Here is a 15,931-nt window from a genome sequence, read left to right on the forward strand (position 1 = left end):
AAAATGTCTTTATTGAAATGACATATACGAAAATGAAAAGAGAAATACAAAATAATGTACAGGACTTTCTTACTGAAAAAAACACTTGTTGCAACAAGGAAAGGTAGAATGACATTTTGAATTTCACTTAATTGTCTTTTTCTCACAAGTGCACTTCGTATTTTGACACTGGTTCTTGCACATACACCTAATGAAACCTTGACCGCTTCCTGTGGACTGAGCAATAGCAGCTGATCGAAGATGTACTTCGTGATCAGGAACATCTCCAACTGTGACTAAGCTCTTTGGAACTGTGATCTGGCATAGAGTTGGTTCAAAATTCATTGAGCAGTTCTAGGTTGGTAAAAACTGTCTTCTGTCACACTTATAACAACTGCCAACAGATTGCGTGAGTCACCCGGTCCCTTGTTGATGTCAGGAATAGGAACTAGCACATTGGTCCCCAAAGGAGGAGTCCATTTTCATCTTTTTTGCCTGTATTTCCAGATTCCATTTAGGTCCACTTTTATTTTCAACAGCATTCTCAATATCGAAGCAAAGAGTGCACAAAATATTAACCTCATCTTTAATGGCACGTCCATAGATGGCACAAATGTTTCAGTGATAGTTTCTGCATGTATTCCTTTGAACAGGCATAACACGAAGCAGAAATGGAAGCCTCTTCATTATCACCTTGGTTTTTTCCATTGTGGACTACTATTTCCTCTGTGTTTTGTGCAATAGGCTCTCTCTCTCTCTCTTCTTCTTGTTGTATTGTTGGAATGCTTTCTATTATTTTTTCCAGTTGTTCCCCAGTCTGTATGTCTTACAAAACATCTTTAGGTAGGGAAGACGTTGTTAGACCCAGTTTAACTTTGCAGCCAAAGACAGCTTCATGTAGTACAGTATTCTCTTAATCCTAGAATGAAAGGCCCTGTTCTTTATGTTGGATGAAACATAGGCCCTCACTCCACTGGTCCATTTTATAATCTTGCATCCAAGTACTCAGCACATTTTCAATGTCCTGATTAGTTCTTTCAACACTACCCTGGCTTTGGGAGTGGCATGACTTGCCATGGACGATTGTTAAAGTCGGCCAGTACTCATTTAGGCTGCTCACCACATTATTAGCAAATTCCCTGCCGTTGTTGGACTGTAGAATCGATGATGCTCCAAGCAACGTAAATATGTCCACGAGATTGTGTGCTACTTCGTCCACTCTCTTTGATGTCGGAGCCTTGAAAACCACAAACGTAGTTAAGTGATCTTGATACAACACAATACATTTATATTCTGTCAAGGTGGGACTGAAAATCAATGAGATCGACCTGACAACGGGAATTGAAATCAGAAAAAACACAGGTTTCACCACAACACCTTTTTTGACACCTTTTTGTTTTTTCTGGCACGGCTCACAAAGGTACAGTAAATGTACATTTCAGTATCATGATGAGTAATGTTCTTGTACTTGGATGAAAGTTCTTTCAACATTCTGTCACGTCTTCCATGGCCAATAGTCAAATGAGCCTCATGAAATAACTCAGAGTCCATGACGTAAAACTGGAAAGCACTGACGCCTTCTTTAACAGATGTCACACAAGTGTGAGTAGGAGGAAGCTGTAGGGACAAAGTGAGGGCAATTCCAAGCTAGGCCGGGGGGTTTGGGGGGGAGGGTGCCGGTGTGGTGCACTGAACCTTCATCTGTTATCCCTGTCTGATTCATCCTTGAAAACAGCGCTCAGAGGCATATCACTTCCGGTTCAGACGCCCAGAGGTAAGCCACTTCAGGTTCCTTACATCACTTCTGGTCTTGGCATTTAAAGCCACCATCTTTACACCAGCGATTCAGTTCTTGTTTGGACTCCATCAAATGCACATCAGTGTTGATTATTCAAACCCATTGCAGCCAGGGATAGTTTATAGGGGTGGCTGCCCCAAATCTTTTTAAGTGTCGAGTCTGATCATTTCACACAGAATAAATCAACTTAATTTTGTTTTCTACCGCCATCACATCATGGCGATTGAGTAGACAACAGTCCTGTTGTTCCTTCTTAGTAGTCATCTTAACTTTTTTGACATCATTCACTAACTTTTAATAAGTAGTTTTGGTTAGAAAAACACAGTTTTTAGCAGCATTGGCTAGCACTTTAGATAGTTCTTCATAGAATTGTCATTGCATGTCAATGTGCTGCGACTCTGCCTGGACACTACATTTTGTTCCGCCATTCTCATACAGCACAGTATGGGCTACGTTTTGCTGCGTAAATTAATAACGTGTGTTTTTTCCGTCAGTGTTTTGTTGCCGAAGACAGAAATGCAAATGCGCGGGTGCCCAGAAGTACACTACTTTGTATGAAATTGTACATTGTATTTTATTTCCAGTGCACTCAGCTGATAAATTAATATTAACCACTGATAGAACATAGATATTTTGCATATTTAACTCTGTCATAAAAATATTCAGATTTTTTTCACCCCAGATTTGGGGTGTAATTATTCCAATAACACCTTTACATGACTTTCAGATTTTAATAATTCTATGAATATTATGTCCAGAAAAGTTTTCATTTTTGTACACTAACGCGATATACTTGGTAAACAGTACCATCCGCGGCACCTTAAAGAAAAAGTTGCTCGTACTGACTGGATTAAACAGCATCTGTCTGAAATAAGAATGGAATCAAGAAACAGGAGCCGATAAGGTAAAATAGCCAAGGTCAAAACTGGGAGATCAAGAGTCGAGGAAACAAACACAGAATGAGAAACCAAAATTGTAATTAAGGGACAGAACAAGAGAGTCAGACACCAAAAAATTAGTCTGTGAGAAGAGCCAAGAAATAAACTGAAGGGTGCAGTCAAAATACAGAAAAAGTTTGTAACCAGAAATCAATATAAAAACTCAAATAAAATCAGTAGGTTTTATTCACAAATTAGTACAAGCAGCAAGTGTATGACCATTATTCCTTTGACCCAGTGATCTAACATGCCATATACATTGACCCTATAGCAATGGGACAGCATCCATCTTCAGAAAGGTCTTAGGTAATACTACTGTGGCCACTGCTATTGCTCATATCTTTAGAAATATTTCTCATATTGGCTGCATTTGTCGTTATTTTAATTACAAACTTCATCCATGCCTTGTGAGGATCATATTATACAGAGACTATTGCAACAGCTAAAGGTTGAAGGAACCCCAGGCAGGCCACACTTACTCACTCTGAGCCACCCTGAAGTAACTGATTAATCGAAACAGTTAGTCCTTATGTTATACAGGCAAATGGAGAAAATTCCACATAAATGAAGGAGACAGGATTTGAGCCCTGGCTTGTAGCGCTGTCATTCTATGCAATGCCAAATCCTGGCCGTTTTTGTTGTACATTTTTTTAAGCCCAAATCTTAAAAAAGGGAAAATAATATCATCATACATTAAGGAAGTGACTTTTTCAGTTTGTATACACCTATGATGTTTACTACAATTAAGTAATGCATAATTGTTTTAAGTAAAACCCACTTTAAGAAATGTCCTCTCACATAATAGGTCAGGGACTTTAAATCCAAACATTTTGTTGCCAACGAGGCTTCATCTAATACAACATTTAATAAACACTAAAAAGCTCACCTGTTCTCTGTTTATCTGTTTAATGCATTTAAAATTTACTCTTTACTACCTGTTACACTAATAGTATCTTTATCATGCTGCATATTTTTTTTTACATCAATCATTTTTTTTCTCCACATATAAAAGTTTCTTGTAATTTCTGGTCATTTTTAGGCTATTCCCAGTGTCTCAGGCTTTTTCTGTTTTTTTTTTTTTTCGTTCATTTCAATCTCTTATTGCTTAGAATGCTTTGTAATTTGATATGGTTATCAAAATGAAAGGTACTCTATAAAAATAAAGTTTTAATAACTAATGGTTTTCCTTGTTCCTGCCTTTAGTCTGTAGGTGGTGTAGAGATCAGGATCTTTTTAATGCACAGACGTATTTTTGTATTGTTTTATATTTTGAAGGCCTCATCCACTATAATGCATGGCAAGTACAGTAAGTGCCTTAATAACCAATGACATTGATGTTAATGTAATTCGTGGCTCTAAACTGGCCTTGTATGAGTAAGTGTGGCACCTGCGAGGCAATGCATGCTGCAATGCACGACTCTCTGTCAAGGGTGAGTTCTGGCCCCTGTAATGCTCATCTGGATTAGGTTGGTCTTCTACAGGATGGTTGGAAAAAGTGCTGACAGCTCTTTTTATTCATGGCATTAGCATGGCTAATTTAATATGTGATATGAAAAGTGTACTATGTCTCTTTACTTGTAAAGTGCTTTAAAATATGTTTCATATATTGAAATATATGTTTGTTTGTAAAACCTGAAAAATTGTAAAAATACAAGAGTTGGCTAAATAATTATGTGGATAACAGTTTTTACAAGACAATAAAGGACAGTATGAAAGTGATTGCCACATATACAGTACAAATGTGCCTGAAGTGTGAAGTATTTTACTTTTTCCCAGCATTTCTTTCCAGGCTTATGTATAAATCAGCTGGGCCCCAGGCAAGAATTAGATGCCAACATTAGTAAGTGATGAAACCACAGCGACTTTGAAAAGAGTAAACTTGGCAGTGAGCGGAGAGCGTCGATGCACCATGAGGAATCGTCTCCAAGGTGATGTCATCATAGAAATAAGCAGTGCATCGGTGGCCTCGAGCACATACAATGTAGGAGAATTACCTTGAACTATAACAAAAACAGGCTGCTGAATCCTATTCAATAACATGTTGTTACTGTTTTCATTTCTTTTTCAAGCTTCAAATAATGAGACAGAAAGAAATTAAAAAAAAAAACTTTCAAAGCTTATTTATATTTGCATTAAACTAGGAATAAAGACTAACCTTCTACTGAGGTGTGTCTATTTAACAAATCAAGGAAATTTAGAAAATAGAGGCTGCAGCTGATATTCCAGAAAATGAAAAATAAAAAAACATACAGTTGTGCTTGAACGTTTGTGAGCCCTTTAGAATTTTCTATATTTCTGCATCAATATGACCTAAAACATCATCAGATTTCACTCAAGTCCTAAAAGTAAATAAAGAGAAACCAGTTAAACAAATGAGACAAAAATATTATACTTGGTCATTTATTTATTAAGGAAAATGATTGAATATTACATATTTGGGAGTGGCAAAAGTATGTGAACCTTAGCTTTCAGTATCTGGTGTGACTTTGCAGCAATAACTGCAACTAAACATTTCTAGTAACTTTTGCTCATTACTGCACACCGTCTTGGAAGAATTCTAGCCCATTCCTCCGTACAGAACAGCTTCAACTCTGGGATGTTGGTGGGTTTCCTCACATTAACTGCTCGCTTCAGGTCCTTCCACAACATTTCAATTGGATTAAGGTCAGGACTTTGACTTGGCCATTCCAAAACATTAACTTCATTCTTCTTTAACCATTCTGTGGTAGAACGACTTGTGTGCTTAGGGTCGTTGTCTTGCTGCACGACCCACTTCCTCTTGAGATTCAGTTCATGGACAGATGTCCTGACATTTTCCTTTAGAATCATCTGATTTAATTCAGAATTCATTGTTCCATCAATGAAGGCAAGCCGTCCTGGCCCAGATGCAGCAAAACAGGCCCAAACCATGATACTACCACCATCATGTCTCACAGATGGGATAAGGTTGTTATGCTGGAATGCAGTGTTTTCCTTTCTCCAAACAACGCTTTTCATTTAAACCATAAAGTTCTATTTTGGTCTCATCCGTCCACAAAACATTCTTCCAATAGCCTTCTGGTTTGTCCACGTGATCTTCAGCAAACTACAGACGTGCAGCAATGTTTTTTTTGGAGAGCAGTGGCTTTCTCCTTGCAACCCTGCCATGCACACCATTGTTGTTCAGTGTTCTCATGATGGTGGACTCATGAACATGAACATTAGCTAATGTGAGAGAGGCCTTCAGTTGCTTAGAAGTTATCCTGGGGTCCTTTGTGACCTCGCTGACTATTACACGCCTTGCTCTTGGAGTGATCTTTGTTGGTCGACCACTCCTGGGGAGGGTAACAATGGTCTTGAATTTCCTCCATTTGTACACAATCTGTCTGACTATGGATTGTTGGAGTCCAAACTCTTTAGAGATGGTTTTGTAACCTTTTCCAGCCTGTTGAGCATCAACAACTCTTTTTCGGAGGTCCTCAGAAATCTCCTTTGTTCGTGCCATGATACACTTCCACAAACATGTGTTGTGAAGAGCAGACTTTTATAGACCCCTGTTCTTTGAATAACACTGGGTGCCCACTCACATCTGATGTCATCCCATTGATTGAAAACACCAGACTCTAATTTCACCTTCAAACTAACTGCTAATCCTAGAGGTTCACAAACTTTTCCCACTCACAAATATGTAATATTCGATCATTTTCCTCAATAAATAAATGACCAAGTATAATATTTTTGTCTCATTTGTTTAACTGGTTTCTCTTTATCTACTTTTAGGACTTGAGTGAAAATCTGATGATGTTTAAGGTCATATTTATGCAGAAATATAGAAAATTCTATATATATATATACATACCTATCTACATCATATATACACACACATACATACATACATACTGTGAACGCTGGCCCCGGCACAGACAGACGGACAGCATGTTTTGCACCCAACACACTTTATTTACACTAATTACAGTAACAAGTTCAAATCACGTGCACTCACAACCCCAGCGCCCTTGGCACTGAATCCCCCAAAGTCCAGGGCCCACAGTCTCTGTGCCTTTGTCCTGGCCGCCTCCTGTCCTCGCTCTCCAGCTCAGTCTGCTTCCTCCCGACTTCCACCAATGACTGGAGGCGCCCTTAAATAATGCCCGGATGAGCCCCAGGTGTTCCGTTCTTAGCCACGCCCAAGCGTGGCGGAAGTGTCGGCTGTCTTCCTGGCAGCTCTCCGGGTGCCACACAAAGTCTTCCCCCCGGCACTTCCTGGTGTGGCGGAAGTGCCGGGCTCCCGGGATAATTGAGCACGGGCGCCGCCTGGCGGTGGCCACGGGTCCCTACAGGGCTGGGCTTCAAAGCCCTGTACCCGAGGCCCCCTGCCTAACCAGGACGGACGCCCCCACTCTGTCTGGAGGAGGCACTCGCCCTCCTCCGGTCCTCCAAGGCGTCCCGGCCGGGCTCCAGCCCCGACCGGCAACGCACGGGATAAACCGCATCGGGCGCCGCCTGCGGTGACCACGGGCCCTACAGGGAAGGGCTTCCATGCCCTCAACCCGTGGCCCCCAACAGAACCAGGACGGACGCCCCCTCGCGGTCTGGAGGAGGCACAAGCCACAATACACACACACAAATTATATATGTGTGTGTGTGTGTGTATGTATGTATGTATGTATGTGTGTATATATAATGTACTGTAGATAGGTGTGTGTGTGTGTATATATATGTAAGTGTCTATATGTGTGTGTATAGCTTTGGTCACTGAGTGCAAGGGAAAAATAATAAAATGTAGTCTATAAGTTATTAAACAGTAAAACATTAACGTTTCAAGAAGTACAGGTACATTGAGCACTACTGGAGTGGTTGTGGGTAAAGTACATTTTAAAGACGGTGTAACACAACAGGTAAGTAACTAACAGCAGCTAAAATATATATGGATCATCTCTTGGTAGTTGATCCCTTTTGAAAGGCGCTACACGACGGCTGTGGTATAGAAATTACATTTTCTATGTGAACATCCAAATTTCTGCCTGTGGTAATGTGCCTTACCAGCATTACCAGCAATTAAAAGAAAATCATTTTTGTGTCCTCTGCAGTATTAAGAGAGAAAGGGTTTGGTTGGGGATAAAAAGAAAAGGTGTAAAGAAAGGAAACTTGCCATTTTCTTTAATATAGTGTAGAGAGAGGTCTTCGCTGACGATATGAGCGTCGTGGTGGGTCTCGTGTAGACTAGAGAGACAGCCCTGCCATTAACTGTCCGGGATGGCACTGTCGGTCCTCCACTCCTGTGCGTGTCTTCATAATCCGACCTGACGACCTCATAATCGTATACGTGTAAAAGAAAATGTGCGAAGCACCTTAATATTAGTTTGCCGTGGTCTAGAAATGGGATCCCATGTTTACAGTTGTCTGGGCTATAGCTCATGGGAAGGAGGAAAAAAATTAAAAGTGTTTACTTTCACTTAAGGCAGAAGCGCAGTCAGCTTCTCAAAGGCCGGCACAGCTATGCACGCGCGCCGGCTACCCGACTTTTGTACTATTTTTGCAGTGCAGGAAACGCCACTTTTTGCAGTCACGTTCACGTGAGCAAAACTCTCCGCGCTCTTTAGAGGTCTTGCTTTCTCTGAGCACTGCGCTCATAGTCAGTTCACGTGAGCCGCTCGGAGTACATGCATCAAAGCTCCTGAGCTGTGCCTGTGCTATCTCATGCGATCTCGCGATGTCCACGGCGTTACTTAATGTTAGCTAAGAGCCGGCACTTAAAAGTTTCTCGCTACAGCAATTTTAACTCCGTTACAAAGTGATCCAAAGTCTCATTTATACCTCGTGTGTTCTCATTAAACTTGTATCTCGCGAATAAAGTATTCGGTGTTTTTCTTCAGCGCCCTTTGGGGGCTCTTCCTTCTTTTCTACGTACTGTGGTCATAGTCAGTTCACGTGATTACGTGGGAGGCGTGATGATGTCACACGCAGCTCCGCCCCCCACGGCCATCGGGCTAACGTCCATTACAGTATATGGAGAAAAATAGTTTCCAGTTATGACCCTTATGCGTAGAATTTCGAAATGAAACCTGCCCAACTTTTGTAAGTAAGCTGTAAGGAATGAGCCTGCCAATTTTCAGCCTTCTACCTACACGGGAAGTTGGAGAATTAGTGATGAGTAAGTGAGTGAGTGAGTGAGGTGAGTGAGTGAGTGAGTGAGTGAGTGAGTGAGTGAGTGAGTGAGTGAGTGAGGGCTTTGCCTTTTATTAGTATAGATTACCATGGCTGTCCATTTGTCTGTCCAGTATTTTAATTTACCTGTAGCTTGCAAATTGTTTGACCTATTGGCCTGAAATTTGGTACACATATACTACGTGACGTCTATTATCCGCTTTTAGGGTGATGATTGACCTCCAAGATTATTCCTCCTTTTATTTTTATTTTATTTTACTATAGAATCAACTCATGGCAGTGGCCAGCAGAGTGGCCATGCAGCGCAAGCGTACGGGCGCCATTCTCATCCCTACCAGCTTTGCCGTCACTTACCCTACCTCTTCATATCTTCAATCAGTCTTGAGGCAGAAGTGCCAGCTTAAGTGAAAAATTAAAAAAAAAAGTACTAACTAATTGCAACACAAACACTGACTTAATCAGTTTTAATACGAAAAGATGCCGGCGAAAGAAGAGAAGAAGCGGGCCGCTAGGGTGGAGAAAAGAAGAGCTGCTCAGGAAGAAGCAAGTGCATCAACCTCTGAGCAAACGAATGGTAAACAGAGACAGAGAAAGAGAATGAAAACTAGGAATGCTAAGTCAAGTGTATTCACTGCATGTTATCGTTAATGGTTATAAATAGATTTCATACCTACTTATCTAAAAATGAAAAAAAAACAATCAATCAAACTGAACCTTTGAACATACACCTAGCCATAAATAAATAGTATTTAAAAAAATAAAAAGTGTGTGTTAAAAAAATCATGCCACAGTGTTTTGTGGTTTTACCTTGCTTATGTGTTTTTTTTTTATTAAAACTTTCTGAAACAGGACTGCATTTGTATACTTACGTTTGTGCAGAACATACTCTTTCAAGATTTTCCATTTCCTAATACGTAATAAATATAGTGTCTGCATCAAGCAAAACAGCACAGTGAAAATGGTCCTTGGCCAATGTGGAAGAAGCTTATTCCATTGAGAATATCATGTCTGAAAGAAAAACAAGATTTGATATGTGACACATGGTAACTGTCACATTGTCACAGCAGCAGTAGTAGTAGTAGTATGTGTGGAGATGTCACATTCTCCCTGCATTCACGGGATACTTTGGCCTGGTACTCCAGTTTTCTGCTGCTACCTAAACCCAAACCTACATAATTAAGACTTAAAAGGCATATAGAAGAGCAATATACACACCATTTCTCTCTCCCTCTCTATTATCATAAAATTGTTTTCTACAGAATAGAGCAGGACAGGGTTTCTCATCTCACAGACTGCAATTGTGTTTAATGGTAGTGGGTCATGCAGTAGGTCAGAGCATAAATTAAAACCAGGAGAACCAGGAACCCAACATCAAAACCAAAATACTAAGCAACTCAATTGTCACAAACAGATTGCTCCAAATTCATTAATCTTGAATCAATCGGGAACAGCAACTCACATAAACCTACTAGCAGCAACCTCGGATGCCATAAGATCCATTGTGCTTGCTTAAAGTCCTGCATTGATGATGTCATACAATGCGAGTTCTGGGCCCAAAAACACCCCATTGCAACCAAGAGTTACATGTCGACGATCAGATAATCAAAATACCGGCACCCATAAAAAAAACAAAATGGTGTTGTGGTAATGTAAAAATACAATAACAACAAAATATACTAAATTCCAGAGGACCCAAAAGAATTAAACACACATCCAACAATTTTCAAACATTCCCAGAACAACAGAGGAGAATCCCTGAAAAATGTTTTAACCACATAATACATTTTTTAAAACTGTCTCACTCGTAACACAGAGGAAGACTGTCTGGAAGCACTAAATTTGAAAAAGCTGTCTAGCACATGCTTCTTCCGCTTCATGGTAGAGAAGCCAGCAGTATGATGCATGTAGAAAATAAGTTTGTCATTTTTAACAGCCCTTGCACTTTCCAGTAAATACCTGGCTGCACGGTGGTTAGTGCTGCTACCAGGCAGTCCCAGAGTCCCCTTGAGTTAAAGTCGTGTCGTGTGCAGTCCGTGTGCTCTTTCCTGGTTATTGTTGCTTGCCCTTTTTACCTCAAAGCTGTTCAGTTCTAAACTCGACATACTGGTGTTTCAGTTTTGGCAGTTCTTACCCAATATATTTCCTTAGGCAGCAGATGACTGCAAGGCTCTCACTTTACCTAATGCTTAAATCTGCATTGCGGTATTGTGTCAGGTTATGATGATGTCACATGGGATCACAACGATCTGATGCTAATAAGACAGTCCAGACAATAGCAATCTATTTTTGATTGATTTTCCTTATGACGTGAATGGTTCATGAACATGAAGTCTCACTAGTCATTAACGAAAGAGGGACAGATATTATTAGCTAGGTAAGTTCAAGTTAATGTTAGAGGAATCTGCACATGTCAAGAAAAGTTCTGGTTTACCCCTACCTGAGTTTTCATGCCAAAACATCATAGGATACCTTCCATCCCTAAAGGGGTAATTTAAAGGGTTTACTTCATTTAAATTATTTATCATTCGTGATTAATAAATAGCTGAGAAAATATATAAAGACTGGGCCAAAATAAAAACATTACATTCTGAAGCCAGCTGGATGCTATTCAGGGTTAAAGGAAGGCCAGAGCTTATTCCACCAGTTATTCACACACACTCTTAAAAATAAAGGTCCCAGAGTCGTTCTTCAGAGGAATTTCATTAAATACCAATTTTTGGTTCCCAAAAAGAAGCATCCATATGAAAGTTCCAGAAAGAAACTTTATTTACTTAGATCCATAGCAGGTTCAATACATTGTCATGAATAGATGGTAACAGATTTGGGAAATTCCACTGGGCCCTGACTTTAAAAGGATTCTTGCTTCACACAATAACACAGACTAGTATCCTCCTAACATACATTAAACATTTCTGTTTTTGTTCACATATTATCACATAATCTTTTCAAAGCCCAAAGAACCAAATTCGTATGCAAAGAACTCTTCCCAGAATAAATAGCTTCTTTGTCAGGTAACTGATTCTATGAGGATCCACACAACCCACTATTCAGGGTGCCAAGTTATAATCACCAATTAAACTAACCAATATGTCCTTGGACATATGGGAGGGAAACCTGGGGATCCAGAAGAAAACCTACACAAAGAGGAGAAGGACATGAAAACTAAAAACGGACAATGAGCAGATGTGTGACTTGAACCCAGGACACAAAAGCATGATCTATACAAAGCACAAATGAATTAACTGAATGTTAACAATCTGACAGCAAAAGAAAGGAGTCCAAGTGTGTTCTAAATGTTAATGTTCATAATAAAGGTACAATAAATTCTAAACTATGTTTCTCCAACAAGAAAAAAAAACTTTTTTTATTTAATGCATTGCTCTTAAAATAATGTGAACTACATTTCCATAAACTATGAATCAGAAAATTACCTAACTAAATGTTTGTAAAGGTTATAAGAAAAGACTTTCAAAGTGTACTTGTTAGATTTAACTGCTTGACCCACCATCAAGTCACAGCATATAGCCAGGACCGTTTTAGCTGTGGTGGAGCTCCAAGATGTTTGTCAATTTTGGCTCTGAAGACACAAACACTGTGACTTCTTTTAAGTTTTGGGCACCTCCATTGGCCATATGACTCCAAATCAAGCATCACTTACCTCACTTATCACAAGAAGTAGCCCAGCATTGATAGACACACGTTAAAGGAAACTATTGTCAAAAGACTCGATGAGCAGCCCTTCCTCTATTTCCCATTTCTCCACACACAGGATTATTGAATGATGGTGTTACCAAAGCCAGCCCTTGTGTTAATCCATGTCCATGTGATATTATATTTCGTGTAATCAGACTGATCCTAATTAGAGGCATGTAGTATACCCTGGTTGGATCTCAAAATATTTGTATCTTTTGATGTTGAAAGCTCAAACAGGTTACAGATGTCTGTTTACATTACACCACGGTATTTAATAGTCTGTTTCATTTTCTGGCAGTCAAAATAAACCTTGTGTTTGTGTTATGTCTCCTTAGCAAATGCTACACGGATTAATACAGATCAAGGGTCACAGCCAGGAAGCTAAACAAAATAAATGTTTACAATGCTTTTAAATGGCACATGCAAACAGTGTAACAAACAGTGTAAAAGTATCCATCCATGCTAATTTTCCTAACTCGCTTACCTAATGCAGGGTCAAAGGGCCGCTTGAGCCTATCCCAGAAGTCATTGAGCACAAGGTAGGAACAACCATAGCCATATACCTGTACAGATAGACGCCGCATTCACTGTGTTGCCCAGTCGGCACGATACGTCTGCGAGTCCGCCCTATGGCGAGTGGCAAAAGTGCCATTTAAACTAATAATACAGGTAGAAGTGGAAACCGGGCTTTCTGATGAAAAAACAATAACGTTTAAAACAGTATCGTTTACATACAACTGATTCTGGCGAATCGTTTAAATGCAATTATTTATGTCCATTTATACACTCATAATGGAAATTATAATTTTATTCCTCCCATATAAGTAACATTTCTCGGACTGCCTTCGTCCATCTCCGAAACATTTCTAGACTTCGTCCTGTTCTTACGCCACACAGTACTGAAGTAACGGTTAATGCCCGAGTCACCTCACGTATAGATTACTGTAATGCTATGCTATCTGGCATCCCACAAAAACGTATCCATCGCTTACAAAACTTCTTCAAAATTCTGCTGCCAGGGTAATAACCTGCTGTTCTAAATCCACTGAACATATTACACCCACTCTTTCCCAACTTTACTGGCTCCCTGTTAACTACAGAATGCAATACAAAATACCGCTCTGAACATTTAAAGCTCTCCACAACCTCACTGATCTCCTACAGACCGACACTCCCTCTCGCTCACTCAGATCCTCGTCTACAGCTCTACTTTCTGTACCACACATCAGACTCAGTGCTATGGGAGCTCGAGCGTCTCTCCTTGTGCTCCGCAACTCGTGAATTCTCTTCCCTCATTTTCGTCAACTCGATTCAATAACACATTTTAAAACTGCAATCAAAAACTTATCTTTTCAAACTGGCATACCAATTGTGAATTTTACACTGTTACTGCCAGTTATCTTTGTTTGTTTGCTTATTATTGCTTTTTGATTTATCATTCTCTTGTTTTAATTGTACTAATGTTGTTTAATTTTATTGTATGGTGACCTTGAGTGCTAAGATTATAAAACGGGATTTTCTAATGGCCAAAAATAACCAAAACAATTGTTCAACTTTACCTATGAAATGTAATCCCCCGGGATCTGGTTTGGAGCGTACAGCTGTTTGTACAATCCCAAGCAGCACATGTGTGAGGCATCTTTATCCATTACTTCACGCCTCGGCAGTGCCACTCGCAATATGGCGGCGATGTTGACGTACGATGCTGCTGGTCATGCGGCATCTAGTAAGTCTATGTCTATGGGAACAACACCGGACGGGGACATGTGGCCAGTCCGTCTCAGAGTGAACATGCATACTCATACACACACACACACTAGGGCTAGTTTAGCCACACCAATTCACGTAAATAGCATGTCTTTGGACCTGTGAGGAATACCAAGCATCTAGAGCAGTGTTTTTCAACCGGGGTTCCTGGGAACTCAAGGTTTCCGTGAGTGCTAAGCCAAGGGTTCCGCCGAACAAGTCCTAATGATACAGGACATACTGGTGGATAATTGCACAGGGTTCCGTGAGCAAGGTAACCATTCACGCAGGGTCCCACTCCAGCGAAAAGGTTGAAAAACACTGATCTAGAGGAAACTCGTGCCAACAAGGGGTGAACTTGTGTAATAAATATATATATATTTTAATACTTCTAATCCAGTTTATTCTGTGCCCAATGCTTCTGGGCTCCAGCCTCTGGCCTCAGTGGATTAAGTGGGTATGATCATTTGTGGATAGACGGTGGATACAGTTTCAAGGACCTAGCCTCAATGCCCCGTTTTCTGCCAAAACCCAAAAACCTACACGTTATATATTTATTGAATGACGTTGTGAAAGTGACTGTGAATGTGCACGCAAAGGTGCCCAGCAGCTGGCTCATAACACGGTTGCATTAATGTATAATGTTAAAAAAAAAATTTAGGTTTTCATCCATTGATATCTTAAGATTTGTTACATCCTAGAGTGAAATGTGAACAAAAAATGCCTATGAAAAGTAGCTGCAGTAGCAGCAATAGAATTGCGAAGCAGAAACACTAAGCACTGCATTCCGGTGCCGCTCTTATCTCTCTATTATGAAAAATTAACTCAATACGTATAATCAGACCGAAATACGGATTTCAATCCAATTTCTCTTGTCTAATAAATTACAACATAACGTGGGAGGCAATTTACAGAAAGGCAGTTGCCTGGGTACCAAAATGCGTCTTTCTATAGCCACTATCTAAAGCCGCACTAGAAGAGCCTTAAAACCGTTGGAATAAAACTGCAGGATCTGATGACATCTTTCTTGCATGATTTCTTTCTATTATTTTTGTTCGCTCAGAATTTCACTCATAGTATAAAATTAGTCCCGTTTCAATAAGGACAAAAAATGTCCTGTTTACAACAAATCCGTGAAATGCGCTCATACCCTTCACCATCTGTTTATTCACGTTACGGATTCTTTGGGGAAATTCAAGCGTATAATTTGCCATGTACGTTACAACATGCTAAACATTTAAACAGGCGTTATGTCTGTTAATCGAAAAGTTACAGTTAGATTTTGAAAATGAGATGCAAAAGGCGAACGTTTGACTCTGTAGCTCATAGTACTTACAGCTCAACTTCAGGAACAGACTCGGTGTTGTCATAGCAACTAAGGTACACGCCATGTGAACAGAATGTGCGTGCGCACAAGTTAATTATTCATTTATATAAAAAAAAACTACGTTTATATGACCCTGAAAATTTAAAAACGTTGTTAACTGCAGAGTGCCCGAAGCTACGTTTACTCTATTGTGTGTGATTATATTTTTTGCCCAAGCTTATGCGCTTCTCCACAAAACATATGGTATCTTTGGTAACAGTAAAGCATTACAATACAGTGTTTTTGTGTAGAGAAATTTCAGGT

General features: G+C 39.9%; 1 protein-coding gene across 1 annotated transcript in view; it reads right to left on the reverse strand.

Moving 5' to 3' along the window:
* c2h11orf65 (chromosome 2 C11orf65 homolog) overlaps positions 1-15,725 on the reverse strand; it is a 41,457-nt gene extending 25,732 nt beyond the window's left edge. The window contains exons 1-2 of the mRNA XM_039745613.1: positions 15,638-15,725; positions 9,732-9,870 (exon numbers count right to left, since the gene is read on the reverse strand). Of these exons, the coding sequence (XP_039601547.1) occupies positions 9,732-9,766 (35 nt within the window). The 5' untranslated portion in view covers positions 9,767-9,870; positions 15,638-15,725. The remainder of the gene's footprint in view (positions 1-9,731; positions 9,871-15,637) is intronic.
* Positions 15,726-15,931: the final 206 nt, after the last annotated feature.

Source organism: Polypterus senegalus, chromosome 2, assembly GCF_016835505.1.
Source record: "Polypterus senegalus isolate Bchr_013 chromosome 2, ASM1683550v1, whole genome shotgun sequence".
Taxonomy (NCBI): domain Eukaryota; kingdom Metazoa; phylum Chordata; class Cladistia; order Polypteriformes; family Polypteridae; genus Polypterus; species Polypterus senegalus.